The 14,512-nt window shown below is 59.8% G+C and overlaps 1 protein-coding gene across 1 annotated transcript; it reads left to right on the top strand.

The window, feature by feature from the left end:
• The first annotated feature begins 3,513 nt into the window (after positions 1–3,513).
• On the top strand, positions 3,514–10,986 carry STK17A (serine/threonine kinase 17a). The gene is given in 9 exon segments (XM_056804108.1): positions 3,514–3,801; positions 4,834–5,046; positions 7,631–7,682; positions 7,684–7,776; positions 7,999–8,059; positions 8,062–8,124; positions 8,794–8,842; positions 8,931–9,110; positions 9,256–10,986. Coding segments are annotated over 9 exon segments (1,164 nt in total). The 5' UTR covers positions 3,514–3,640; the 3' UTR covers positions 9,548–10,986.
• The last annotated feature ends 3,526 nt before the right edge of the window (positions 10,987–14,512 follow it).

The raw sequence follows: 14,512 nt of genomic DNA, 5'->3' as shown, positions 1-14,512 counted from the left end.
GCCAAAGGCACTCACTCAATTCCTGCCACCAAAAGAGCAGGCTGACATTCTTAGGCTGGCTGGAGAATTCATGGAACCCAACCAATCCCCACAAGCAGCTGCCTGCCCCCATCGCTTTCCACAGGGACCACTTGGATTCTCCCAAGATCCTCCAGTTGACTCCCTTCCCCCTGGGGTGACTCCACTGCAGGGACCCCAAGAAAGAAGTGGCCAGACAGATCTTGTTTGGGGTGATTTTAACCCAGTCAAATATACTATTCTGACCACTTATTTCTGTTTGCTTAGTGCTTGGCTCACAGAAGCCTTATTTCTCCGCTTCCTCCTGGCTTCCTGGGCTTTCCCTGCTTTCCTTTCTTGACCTATTTCCCTCATGCCAATGGCTCCCATTTCCATCCCTTCCTTGATCCAATCTGTAGTCCCTTGGGTATTTCCTGCCACAGTCCCTAGGTGCTTCTCCTTCTGGGAGGGGTTGGGAGCCGCTGGCAAGCAGCCCCGGACTTCAAGAATCTCTGCCAACCTGTCTCCACGATCCCCCTCCATAGCCTCCAAGAGAACCCAAGCTTTGGCACAGACAGTCTCTCCTCTCTGATGACTCTGAATTATGGCTCTCAGGGCACAAAGATCAAAGCGTCTGGCCAATCCCTCTGAACCTGGCCTGGGGAAGAAACTTTGCCCAGATCAGCCTGGGAGGCAGGGAGGCGAGTCCCAAAGTGCTAAGCCTCCACCTTCCTCACTCCAGCGTGGGAAGGGGGCAGCCTGCTCCCAGTGGCTGGTGTCTGGGCCCCGGACCTTGCAGGATGGACTAGCCCCCAAGCCCCTGCCAGACCGATGGACTTGTTCTCCATGCCAGTAACAGGGAAGCCCTCCTGCCCCTTACTGGGCCGCACTGCCCAGCTCCCCGTCCAGGGACACTGTTTGCTTCTTGTGGAATCATGGCGCCAGTGTACAAGTCCAAGGATCACGCCCAGCTGCCTGGCAGGGGCAGGGCAGCCCTGTTTCAACCAGAACTTCCTCCTTCCCTCTCCAAAGCCTGACCTCATCCACGTAGTCCAGTGAGGTCTCCCTCCACCCGGGGTCGGATGGCCAGACATGTTCCCTTTGGCCTGCCTCGGCTCCTCTCCTTCACCCTGAAGCCAAACTGGCCTCCTAGCTCTTTCCCTCCCGGCGGCCCAGCTCCCACCTGAGGTCTTTGCCCAGAAGTCACAGGGGTCTGCCCTGCTGTGGACACACGAGCCTGTATTCTGGAGGCGCCAGAAACCCCAGGTGCACCCTTCTCCCTGGACAGCTGCCAGCCCTGAGGGAGGCTGTGGTCAGTCCCCAGCCCTGGCCGAGGGGGTGCTCGGAGGGGACCAGGAGAGGGGCCGCTGCCCTTGGTACAGCGGCGAAGGGGCCGGATCCAATCCGCCCCCTCAGCGCCTTCCCAAACGCCCTCTGCCCTCATAGCGAGCCGCCCAATAGCTCAGACGGGCCGGCTCCCTTCCCTCCTGTGCACGTCCTCAAACCCATCCCTTGGAGCAATGGGGAGACATGGGAGATGTCGGAAAGCCCTTGGCTGCAGAGAGCTGCCCCAAAGCCGGGCTCCCTGGATGGGAGGGACGCTGCCGTGGGGGGGCTCCGCTGGCCCCTGAACCTCCCACTGGGTGTCAGTCACGCCTCTCCACTTGTCCAGTTACCTGAAGAGTGAGCGGAGTATGTGCATAAGGCGCCATTGCCGGCTCCCTCCTCCTTGGGGAGGGCCTCCAGATCCCCCTCCACAGAGGAGCGGAGCTTAGATCCGCTCAAGAAAGAAACCTTTTTAAACGCTTGTCAGGGGAGTGGCCTACGCAGGAGGCTGCCTCACGGGGCCAAATTCTGGGGGCCACATTTTGGGAAGGCGCGGGGCCTGGGAAGGAATCGCATGCGCTGCTGATGGCTGGAGAAAGGAAGGGCCCTCCCTTGGCACCAGGCTTGAGCTGTCCTGCTTGTCTGCGGGGCGGTGCGCACTCTGCCAGTGCTGCTGGGGCTGGGGAGGGAGGGGGCAGAGGGCGGGAGAAGGAAGCTGGGAAAGGGATCATGCAGGCTCGGCCCACATGAATTCCCCCGCAACAGAAGCTCCCCCACGTGAGCCGAGTGCCGTCCCGGGTAGAGCAGCTTTCTTCCTCCTTTTCCGTGCTTGTTTCTAACCACTGGGCTTCCCTAGAGGCTCTTTCGGGGGACTCGGCTTACATTTATGGCCTTATAGAAGCAGCTCTTTGTGGCCGTGTGAGGAGAGAGGGAAATGCTTAGTTGTTAATGACATATTTATTCCCTTAGAGGCGCCATTAACCGTCTCTTTACGAAGGATCAAAGAGCCGCTTCCTTCCGCGTGTAACTGTGGCTGTGAACCCCTGGAAAGTCGCTATTCTCTGCGGAGGGGAGCGGAGGAATAGGTGGCATCTGCCATGGCTCTGTCCTTGAGAAGCCCCGGCGGCCGCCCTGCCCCCGGGCTCTGGGGGTCCCAGCAGCGGGCGTCCCTTCCTCCCATGGTCTGCCTCCGCACGCACGCAGGATCCTCTTCCTGGGGTTACTGTGGCAGCGGCAGAGACTAAAAATAGGGGAACGGAGAAAGGAAGGGAAAGATGGATAGAAAGAGAGTCAGATAGTTGGACTGATAGATGAAGGGATGGATGGACAGGCAGAGGCACAGATAGCCAGCTAGATAGCTAGAGAGATAGATAGCCAGACCGAAAGACAGACAGACAGACAGCCACACAGACAGCCACACAGCCAGAGTGACAGGCAGATAGACAGACAGATAGCCAAACAGAAAGACAGACAGGCAGATAGTCAGACAGATAGCCAGACAGATAGACAGATAGATGGACAGATAGATGGGCTGATGGATGGAGAGACGTTTACGTGACAGGCTGGATCTCTCCAGACTTCTTACGCCTGGGATAAATGCACAAGTATTTGAGGTTCTCAGAACGGCTCCCTTAACAGAGGCCGGCAAGACTGCTCTTCCAGTCTCAGGGCGGCAGTCTTCTTCCTGCGAGGTGCCAACCGGGCCTCTCACCACGAGGCCCCGTTCTTCGTGGCCCACCACGCAACGGCTGGGGGGAGGGGGGGCTGACTGCAGATTTGGGCACGCGGAAGCCGAATGGGGAGCAGCCCCAGCTCCCTAATGTTCTGGCCTCAGTTTCCTCATCTGTAAAACACTGGAAGGCCCAGGAGGTCTTCTGCAGTCCCTTTCCCTGCCCGGGCAGACGATCAAGGGTCGCGGGTAGCACCTGATGTCCTCCTGGCCGCGCCCAGCTCTCCCACGTCTCGCCTTCCTAGGATGCTTCCAGGGACGGCCGGGATGGGCCCCGATCGGCCCTTGAGCGCAGTCTTCTACGGCTCTGACTCCCTACCGTACGGGGGCGCTGCCGCTTGCCCTATGCTGGCATTAACCCTTGGGAGACGCGCGCTCCCAGGCCCTTCACTCCTCTCCCTTTCTTTCCGTGGGGCGGAGCTAAAGGCAGGCGGGGTTTGAAGGGGCGAGGCGGTTCGGGCGCGCAGGCGCACCAGGCTCTTCCCGAGGCACTAGCAGTGCGCGGGCCGGGCGCGCTCTGAGTACACTCAGAGCGGCTGTTGGCGGCAGTCCCGCGAGAGCCGGATCTCCGGAGCCGGGCCCGGGGTCATGATCCCCCCGGAGGAGGCGGCGGCGGCGGCAGCTGCCAGGGCCCCTGAGCGGACCCGGGGTCGGGGAGTGCGGGGTCTCCTGCGGGACATTCGCACCCCGGTGCGCCAGGAGCCCTTCCAGGAGCGCTACGGGCTGAGCCCAGGCCGCGAGCTGGGCAGGTGAGCTGGGGCACCACGCGGGGTGCCTCTTCTCCTCTGGCCCCGGGCGGGACCCCGGTGTGGGCGGGCGGGGGCTGAGGAGCCCCTGCAGTCCCTTTTTGTCCTTCGGATCCCACCGCCCCCCGCAGGCGGCGCCCCGGGGGAGACGGCGGCTGGGCTGGGACTGGAGGGGGGAGGGGGCCCCTGCACGCCCCGGACCTGGACCAGCTGCAGCGCTCGGAGTGTTCGCAGGGAAGGACCCTGCGTCCTGTTGGCTTTTAAAGCGCCCCCCTCCCCCCCCGAAATGGGAACTAGCCTTAGGAGCCCAGCCAAGCCCCCCCTCTGTCCGCGCGGTGGGTGCTGACGGGGCCGCGGGCTAGGGTTGTGCCTCCCCCGCCCCCAGAGGGTCACACCCGTCTGTGCCAGGCTTAGTGCCCGACAGGTGAGCTGGGGGGCCGCGGATCGCCCTGAGACCCAGGACCCCAGGAGGGCACGGAGGGCACGGAGGGAGGAGGGAACTGGTGGCCCAGGGGCCTGTAGGGGAGAGTGGGGGGACCCAGGACCAGGCAGGAACAAGTCCTCCAGGCGGCCCCCTCGGAGTGTGCCAGGCAACCCAGGCACAAAAAGGGCTCCTACAGAGCAGCAAGCCCGTGTAGCACCCATCCTCCAGGGGCCCAACAGGCAGGAGTACCCCATAGGAGGAGGGGGTCCCTGCACCCCCATATTCCAGAATGGGAGGCGCTCCTAGTTCTAAGAGGAAGTTGTTGCCATGTGAGAGTGAGTCCCGGCCTTCCATCCCACCGTGCCTAGGGTAGGGCAGGGGGCAGCCTCCCGTCCCCTCAGGTGGGGGCTCTCGGAAAGCCCCGATGGGTGCCAGCATTCTCGGCCTCCCGGAGGAGTCTGGCTGCCTTCCCTGGGCTGAGGACGGGAATCTGGCCTTTTCCAAATCGAAGCCCGGCCTCTGGGTTCCCGTTAGCCCTCCTCTCCCCAGAAACTGTGGCGGGCTTTAGAAATTCGGGGTCCCCCAAGTGCGCTCTTTGGGTTCTATTGCAGAGGCAAATTTGCCGTGGTGAGGAAATGTGTCAAGAAGGATTCTGGCAAGGAATTTGCAGCCAAATTCATGAGGAAAAGAAGAAAAGGCCAAGAGTGCCGGACGGAGATCATCCACGAGATCGCCGTCCTCGAGCTGGCCCAGGGCAACCAGCGGGTCATCAACCTGCACGAAGTCTACGAGACGCCGGCCGAGATGATCTTGGTCCTGGAATAGTAAGTACGCTTCCTGCCTCACGGCGCTTCCTCCCCTGACTTCCCCTCCCCTCCTCGTCTTCCTCTTCCGCAGCGAGCGCCAGACTTTGTTCTAGGTGCTCTGCACGAGCCCAGGCATCGGCGGCCCCTGCTAGAAGGTCTCTGCCCCTGCCTGCGAGCTCGGGGAGAAAACGGACCCACAGGAAAACCAGAAGCTCTGAGTTGTGAGCGTTAGTCGGGGCCTCCGGCCTCCTGGCCCGGCCCAGCCACCGAGGAATCTCCAGCCTTGGCCCAAAGCCCTCCAGAAAGGGGGAGCCACCCTCTGGAGACCGTCCATCCCTCCCTGGGGCAGGCCCTTGTTGTTCGGAAGTTGTTCTTGTAGGGCGCGTCACAATCTTCCTCGGCTGCCTGCCCAGGAGGCAGGAACAAGTGTGTGGCCCCCTCCTCACTGGACGCTGGCCAGCCTGGGGCCCTCCTGAGTGCTCACCAACTCCCGGGGTGCCCAGAGCCCAATACGGGCCGGAAGACGATGGGCCCAGCCGTGAGAAGCCCCGTTTTTGATCTGTTTATCCCTTGGAATTTCATCTCGCTCACATCGGCGCACTGGCCGGAGAGCTGCTCTCTCCCAGCTCCGTGTCAGCGGCGGTCTCTGCCTCTGTCTGAGGCCCTGACTAAAGGGCCAGAGGCGGGCGGACCAGTGCTGGGGCTCAGGGGCCGGCTTAGCATCAACTCGAGACAACTTTGTCTGCGCTTTGGGGAAGTAGTGAGCTGTCTGTGCAGAGCAAGGATCCAAAGCGAAGAAGGGCTCATGTGAAAGGTCCGTGAGGAAGAGGCCGGGCCAGGGGACCTTCTGAAACACGGTGGCCCCAACAGGACCTTCTTGTTGACACTTCGTCTGGGAGCCGCAGGGCCAGACAGTGGCAACGAAATAGCCCCGAGGCTCCGGCCCGTCCTCCTTGCTGTCTCCAACCTCCATTCAAGGCAGAGATGCTTCTCCTCGAGGAGGCTGAGCTCCAGGCACCAAGTGAGGAAAAGAAGACACCTCGGTTCTAAGCAGCCCCCACCTGGCACCCCTTCCGGGGTTATTACTTCAGTTCCTCTAACTTGGCTGACGTTTCCCTTAGTCATTCTGAGAGGGGAGGATTTAGCTGTCTGTCTGTCTCCCCTCTCTCTCTCTCTGTCTCTCTCTTCTTTCTCTCTCTCTCTCTCTCTCTCTCTCTCTGTCTCTCTCTCTCTGTCTCTCCCTCTCTCTGTCTCTGTCTCTCTGTCTCTGTCTCTCTCTCTGTCTCTCTGTCTCTCTCTCTGTCTGTCTCTCTCTCTCTCTGTCTCTTTCTCTCTCTCTGTCTCTCCCTCTCTGTCTCTCTCTCCCTCTCTCTCTCTCTCCCTCTCTCTCTCTCTCTCTCTCTCTCTGTCCTCTCTCTCTCTCTCTCTCTCTCTCTGTCTCTCTCTCTCTCTCTGTCTCTCTCTCTGTCTCTCTCTCTCTCTCTCTGTCTCTCTCTGTCTGTCTCCCCCTCTCTCTCTTTCTCTCTCTCTCTCTCTCTCTCTCTGTCTCTCTCTCTCTCTCTCTCTGTCTCTCTGTCTCTCTCTCTGTCTGTCTCCCCCTCTCTCTCTTTCTCTGTCTCTCTCTTCTTTCTCTCTCTCTCTGTCTCTCTCCTCTCTGTCTCTGTCTCTCCCTCTCTCTCTCTCTCTCTCTCTGTCTCTGTCTCTCCCTCTCTCTCTCTCTCTCTCTCTCTCTCTCTCTCTCTCTCTCTCTCTGTCTCTCTCCTCTCTGTCTCTGTCTCTCCCTCTCTCTCTCTCTCTCTCTCTCTCTGTCTCTGTCTCTCCCTCTCTCTCTCTCTCTCTCTCTCTCTCTCTCTCTCTCTCTCTCTCTCTCTCTCTCCCTCTCCCTCTCTCTCCCTCTCTCTCCCTCTCTGTCTCTGTCTCTCTCTCTCCCTCCCTCTCTCTCTCTCTCCCTCTCTCTCTCTCTCTCTCTCCCTCTCTGTCTCTGTCTCTCTCTCTCTCTCTGTCTCTCTCTCTGTCTCTGTCTCTCTGTCTCTCTCTCTCTCTGTCTCTCTCTCTCTCTCTCTCTCTGTCTCTCTCTCTCTCCCTCTCTCCTCTCTCCCTCTCTCCTCTCTCTCTCTCTCCCCCCCCTCTCTTTGTCCCCCCCCCCCCCCATTGCTTGATTTGGGTGCCTGGCCTTAGCTCTGGGCCCTGAGCTGAGGCTCCTCCTTTCTCTCCGGGGTGCCGTGGGAAGCTCCGGTTCTTCCTTCTCTCGCTTCAGCCCGGCTTACCAGCCTTCCCAGCGGGGCCTCCACAGAGCCAGCAGTCCGCCTCGCCTTCCCCAGAGGGCGGCCGGTCTGGGAGCCCCCGGAGGCAGTGGCGGCTGTTCTGGCGCCTTTTTTAGGCCCGTCTCCGCCCCAGAACCGTTCCTGTGTGCAGAGCCCAGTCACCCAGCTAGGAAGTGTCCGAGGTCCGGTTCGAACCCAGGACCTGCTGCCTCTAGGCGTGCCCCCCCCCCCCCGACACCGGCCGCTGGTCAGCCCCGGCAGTCCCGGGAGAGAGCGAGGGCCGCCCGCGTGCTTTGGGCCAGCAGATCCCTCACAGCGGCCGGTGCTGTCTCCCCCAGTGCGGCCGGAGGCGAGATCTTTGACCAGTGCGTGGCCGACAGGGAGGAGGCCCTTCAAGGAGGGGGACGTGCAGCGGCTCATGCGGCAGATCGTGGAGGGGGTCTCCTTCCTCCACGCACACAGCGTGGTCCACCTCGACCTGAAGGTAAGGCCTGTGCTGGGGAGCTCCAGCCACGAGGGGGGCCGTGACCAAGAGGCCCCCCCCGGCCTCCTGACCCCCAACAGCCGGCTCGGACCTCTGCATGCTGCGGGTGGCCCCCTCTTCCTCCCCTCCCCCCCCCGACCGCCTCTCTGGACCCTTCACTTGGGGGGCTCCTCTGCACCCCGATTCCATGCTGCCTCTGGCTTCAGGGCCCTCCCTTTGTAGCCCCAGAACATCCTGCTGACGAGCGAGTCCCCCCTGGGCGACATCAAGATCGTTGACTTCGGCTCTCGAGGATGGTGGAGAGCCACGAGGAGCTCCGCGAGATCATGGGGACCCCCGAGTATGTGGGTAAGGCCCGGGCTGAGGCAGTGGAGAGAGAAGGCGAGGCGAGGAAGGACGGGCCTCTGGGGGGCCTCCAGGGGAGGCTCGTGGTGAGAGCTGCCTGTGGGCCGGGGGAGCCCGGGAGGGAGGCTCCGGTGGAGGCTCGGCCATGGAGGCCCACGAGACAGCGAGCCCTCGTGCGCCCTCGGCGTCCAGAACAGGACGTGGGGAGAGCCCCGAGGGGCCCCCGGCTTCTCCTGACTTGGAAGCAGGCTTTGGGGCTCCGGCCCGGGACCAGCTCTAGCAGGCCTGAGAATGTGGGGAGCCGGTGTCGGGGGGCGACCCTGGTAAGGGTTTGCTGCTTTGGGGCCCTGCCTGGGGGTCCCCGAGGGGGCTTGGGCCCTGCCTGGGGGTCAGCGGCCTCAGCACAGGGGCAGAGCCAGGCAAAGCATAGCTGCTTCGGGAACGTCATCCGCCCGCGGGGACACTCCAGGGCAGGAGCTTCCTGGTCGTCCATCCCCGGACAGAAGGAACCCCGGCGGCATCAGCACCTCTGCGGCCTGGGTTTGGGCCGGTCGGACCACGGCAACCAGAATCGGCCGGCCCTGGCCGAGAGCGGCGCGGGTCGCTGGCTGCGACGTGACTTGTGGGTGTGGCGGCGCCGCCTCTAAGAAGCCCTCTGTGCTTTCTCCGCAGCTCCCGAGGTCCTCAGCTATGACCCGATCAGCACGGCGACGGACATGTGGTGAGCACCGCGGCGGGTCGCGCGGCCTCCCTCGGGGCGGGGCCAGGCGGGGCGGGGCCTCACCCTGTCCCGTCTCCCTTCTGCTCAGGAGCGTCGGGGTGCTCGCCTACGTCATGCTCACGGGCATCTCCCCCTTCCTGGGCGACGACAAGCAGGAGACCTTCCTGAACATCTCCCAGATGAACGTCAGCTACTCCGAGGAGGAGCTGGACGCCGTGTCCGAGGCGGCCGTGGACTTCATCAAAGCGCTCCTGGTGAAGAGGCCCGAGTAAGTGTCCGGCAGCGCTCAGGCCAGGGGAGCGCTTGGGCCGGGCGTCCAGCAGGGAGGGGGGCAGAGTCCAGCGTCCCCGGGGCCCGGGATCCCTGCACGCACACGTGTGCTCCGGGTCATGCTTTGTTGTGGGTTCCTGCAGGGATCGGGCCACGGCCGAGGAGTGTCTGAGACATCCGTGGCTGACCCAAGGCGGAGGCCCAGAACCTCCCTTCCGGGTCAAGGGTCTGATGAAAGAGCCCGGAGGCCTCCAGGAGGAGGAGGACGCCCCTGGGCCTGAAGCGCCGGCGGAGGCAGAGAAGCCCCAACCCGAGGAGCTCATTGTGGTGGCTTCCTACACGCTGGGCCCCTGCCCCTGCCCCAAGGCCATCTCCAAACGGTTCCGCTTCGAGGAGCCGCTGCTTCCAGAGATGCCCGGGGAGTTTGTGTACTGAGTGCGGGTGCCCGGCTGGTGCCAGGCTTCTTTGGAAAACACTCGTGTCAATTATAGCCGCATGGCCGCACGTCCGGCATCCCGAGAAGGGGTCTCCTGGGCCCGGCGGTGACTGCCCAGGCTGAGCCGGGGGGAGGGGGCTGAGGAGCGCACGCTGTCCCTCTTCTCCAGAAACCCCCTCTAGAAGTGCCAACCACAGCCCGGGGCTGCCTTTGACCCGTGGGCACCACTTTGGGCACCGCCAGACTGGACTGCGTCCATTTCAGTTTAGACCTTTTTAGGATTTAATTGAATTGAATTGAAAGGCACAAGATGTTTCTAAGAACTAGAATGGCAGCCAAGGGGGTCTGACGGGTGCATTTTTTGTTGTTTTCTCCAGTGAGACTCTGGGGCTCCTCCTTCCCTGTGGGGATTGTCGGTGATAATTCCGGGGTTCCCCCTACAACCCCGCCAACCCCAACCAATAAGAAAAACAAGGTTGAGCTGGGGTTCCCCTTTTTAGTAACACCCCGGGTTTAGAGATAGTCTCCATGCTCTCCAGGAAGATGGATGGGATTGGCTTCCAGTGGTCCTGAGTTCTCTCAGACAAACCAAGCTAGAAGATGTGACTTGTCCCAGGTAACCGAGTGATCTGACCCAGAGGGTGTAGTGGTCAGGGAAAAGGCCCTGTGATGATTTGCTGAGGGGGTGACCCCCCACTCCTCCCCCAGTCACAGGAGAACCTGGTTCCCGGAGGCAGCTTTCCTCCAAAGGGCTATTTAAATTGTAACTTGATTAAAGCCTTAAAAGCAGACAGGAGAAATGCTAAAGGGCCCTTGGGAAATCCGACCTTCCTCTGGAGCCAGTATCCTCTTGGAGTCCTCTCAGGTGCGATTTGACTGGAATGATCCAGGTCAAGAGCTGGTTGGTCTGAGGCTCGTCACCCAGCTGACCATTAGAAGTGGTTGCTCTGGACTTCATTTCCACTCGGCTTCTTTGGTCTCAGGCTCCCCTGAAGGGAGGAAGTAGGGGCTGGGAACCCCCTGGACCCGGCCAGCAGCAAGCTTCTTGCCATTGGTGTGGGCTCAGCTTTCACATGTGACTTTGAGGGCTCCTGCATGCAGGTCCCAAATGTCTGATGTTGGAAAAGACTATCTGGGTGCGCTCAGAGGCACCCACAGCCCCATGCCCTCCCCACCCATCTGTGTTCCCATTGTTACAGAAACTGAAGTGCAGTTAGCGAATTTGCTCCCAGGCTGCCTTTCTGGCTCTTCAATGGGCCGCTTTGCCATTTGAAATGGTTGCTATTTCATGAGTATTTTGTGCCTTAAAGTTTGGGGTTTGTAAGTATTTTGAGTCATTCGTAATTTGTATAAAGTTATTAAAGTTTATTGGTTTGTAAGTTATAAACAGTATGAAAAGTCTATAACAGACCAATTAAAATAACTATTTCTGTCGCTACTTGTTGGTGAGGTGACTGGCTGGCTTCATAACACACGTGGCTAAGAGCCTCTGAGGAACCTACCAGGGAGCTGTTACCACGGTGGTTTGGCCTGACATTCCGGTTCATTTCTTCACTTGAATCTCGTGGTAATCACGCTCTCTCTCATTGGCCCTGTCTGTGCCAAGGATGCCCTCAGGGAGCTCCCACTTGGAGTTTTCAGGCAATAGCATGGCTACCCATTTGGTAGAGGCTGGACTTATTCTAACATCTGTTGCTGGCTGCTCAAGGGGTCCCTGGAAATGGCTGTTAGTCTGCCTTGGACTTAGCTTTTTCCAGGCCCTTCCTGGTAACCCAACGCAATGCATTCTTCCCCTGTGTAGGGAAGGGCCCCAAGAACTGTCAGATCCAGCCCAGGGTGAACCTGGGAAACTGCTATGCTGATTGTCTCGCACGATAGAAGGGAGAACAAAATGGGAGACCTGGGTAGCCCCTAGACTAGCAGGGAAGATCCTCTTGTGGGGAGAATGGCCGTTCCTGACAGGAAGTAGAACCTGCCTCCCGAGTCAGGCCTTCAAGGACAAGGGTTGTAGTTAGGAGGGGGGATTCCACTTCCTGGTGGGCTGATGGTCAAATTTGGGAACTTCTAGGGATAGCCTTAGCCAGACCAAAGCCAAAATTCTCCCCTTTGCCCTGGCAGGTGCCCTAATGGTGGTGCAGGGAAATCACTCAAGTGCCACAACCAACCTCGCTCTAAAGGTTGAGGTAATGGAGGCCATCAGTGGGAGTGCAGTAGTTGGGGGCAGGAGATATTGGGTGGAAGAATTGGGGGTGTCACAGCTCCCTTGTGTGCCCAGCTCGATTGACTGGGTCCAAAGTGCATGGAAGGGCATCTTTGATTAAGTGTGACCAAATGGGAGAGATAACCTATAGGAGGGGTAGCAGAGGGTCCCTCAACTGTAACAGGGAACTTCCGAAGAAGGAAGTTTGTGTAGAGAGGGTTGGCGATGCCCATGAGACATCAAGGCCTGACCTAGGAGCAGAGGAGGCCTGGAGACCCCAAAGCGGAAGAGCGAAAGGGAAGATGGGGGGGGGGGGCGCAGTCTGCTGGAGAACTCGAGGGTGTGGGAACGAAGCTACCTACAGAAAAATGGGTTGGCCTTGGCAAAGGAGCACCTGAGAGACAGGTGCGAAGGGGAAATAATGGGGCCCGGAGAGATGAGATGATGAAAGAAGGGGTTAAAGGATGAGACAAGTCCTCCATAGACGGGGTACAGAGCAAGCTCTGAGCAGCTCCGATGGCGGGTGGAGTAGAGAATTGGGGGTGTAAAATGGACAGGATGGACCCAGGCAGCACAGGATTCAGATCTCTTCCCTTTCCATTTAGCAGCATTTAAGTAGGAGCAAAGGAGGCCCAAGCTGGTGGGAGATACTGAGGCCTGGGACTTGTTTGGCAAGGTGTGACAGATGGCGGAGCAGAGGAGCCAGTGTGAGAGGGTAGCGTTCACAGGGGATGACCATGGAGAAAGGAGGTCAGAGCTAAGCAGGGACAACGGGCCGGAGAAGAAGAATGGGGCATCCTCGTGAGGCCGGGCTCCGTTTAGGAGGGAGACGTAAGGACGGAGACAAGGAAGATCAGGCTCCCAGGAAGGCCCGAGCTCTGCGGGCCAAAGGAAGGGGGCGGCTGTGTCTGACACATCCCAGCAGGGTGGGGGCTGGAAGGGGCATCGTGTTGTCCAGCTGCCAGGCTCTAAGGAAGGCCAGGGAGCAGCTACCAGAAAATCTCCACTGGTTGGTCAATGTGGATGGAGGGAGCGTCCAGCAGGGAGAGCCACTGACTAAGACGGGGGTGGAGGGGAGGAGGGCAAGCGATGGGGGGGAGAAGGAAGGAATAGAGATCCCCCGCCCGGAAAGAGCTTCTAGTCTATAGAAGGAAACGACTAGTATACAGATAGTGAAAACAAGGAGTAGCTAGGTGCTGAGGGGCTGGAGAGCCAAGCCTGTAGATGGGAGGTTCTGTGTTCAGATCCCGCCTCAGATCCTTCCTAGGCAAGTCCCCCACTGCGGAGCCCTCGCCACTCTTCTGCCTTGGAACTGATCCCTAGTATTGATTCTAAGACAGTGGAAAGGGTTCAAAAATGCCTCCAAGGAAGTCTGGGTGAAGGTGATGCTGACAACCAGGGAGTTGAGGCAGGCCAGCCGGAGCAGTCTGGGCCGGAGGACGGCAGGAGGAACACTGAGCCAAACGTGCTATTCCTGCAGCTCTCCCACATCCAATGTGGCCACAGAAACGCTCCATAAATGTTCTCACTCAAACAGGTGGCAAACCCCGGGGCACCTGCTGGAGAGACCCCGGGGGCCTCTCGACAGGCCGATGCTTTGCCCCCCCCAGGGTCTCCCTTTGCCTTCCGCCCCCAAAGAGTCCAACGTCAGAAAGCGAGAGGATTGAGTGGCCGGAATGTCTCGGGAAGAGGCCTGAAAGGGCCAGAAGGAAAGAAGAGATTCCGTTGGGTTCGTTAAAGAAAGCAGAATTGCACGTGAGGAAGGAGACAAAGCAACCTGCCACGCCAGGGAAGGAAGGCGCAGGCCAGTGGGGAGACGTGGGGGGGGGGAGCCAGGGGGCCTGCCAGGAGCCCCTGAGGGGAAGGGAAGGGCCAGGGGGGTTTCGTTAAAGGTGGGAATGAGGAAAGCAGCCAGATGGACCCCAAAGCCCTTGAGACGACAATGTTCATCCAGAGAGCCTGAAAACGACCGACCGGGACACATTATATGTGAGTGGGGGTCTCCCAAGCGCCTTCATTCTAACAAGGGTGGCCCCGAGGTCAAGAGAATCCTTTGTGAGCAGAGAATTGTTCTGGCAGCATCTGTCAAAAGGAAGGGGGACTTGGAACCCCAGAGGGGTGTAGCCGGGGAGAAGCTTTGAGCCCCAGGCCTGGAGGAATCACCCCTAGGAAGAGAAGAGATGTTGGCAAAATGAGGGGCATTCCTCGGCCCCAAATGCCACTAGGCCCTCACAGGGCTCATGCACCCTTCGAGTGGGGAGACTGCCTCCTGCTTCAGTTCCCAAAGCCTGGTTTCCACACAGAGGGTGCAAGTGGCCACAGACATTCAGAGAACACTCCCCACTGACTTGGGGCTGCAGGGCCCTCCCCGTACAGCTGGGCCAAGCTCTCAGGGCCTGCACCAGCCAGCCATGGCGTTCCTGGATGAGAGGTGGCCAAATGGCCTTCTCTGTAACCATCACCCCCTAGGTAGGTGTGGACCTCCGGCTTCGGAAACCGCCCACACCCCACGTGGACCCCCACCCCGATCTCACTGCTGTCACCCTCACTGCCCTCCTCAGCGGCTCACCGCACCCACTTGAAATCGGCCCCTTTTTCTAACCCTGGCTAGGCAAACAGGGCAAGCTAAGAAGTATCAGAACGGTCTTCCTGTCCCTAGGCCCAGCACTATCCATTGAGTCATCCAGTTGTCCCTTGAACTGGATAGTTTTTTCTTACCATAATTTACCTGTTTATCAAGCCTGTGAGAACATTAAGGAATCGG

Source organism: Monodelphis domestica, chromosome 7 (assembly GCF_027887165.1).
Source record: "Monodelphis domestica isolate mMonDom1 chromosome 7, mMonDom1.pri, whole genome shotgun sequence".
In the NCBI taxonomy this organism is placed as follows: domain Eukaryota; kingdom Metazoa; phylum Chordata; class Mammalia; order Didelphimorphia; family Didelphidae; genus Monodelphis; species Monodelphis domestica.
Note: the sequence above shows the minus strand (reverse complement) of the source record. Positions and strands in the feature narration are given on the sequence as shown.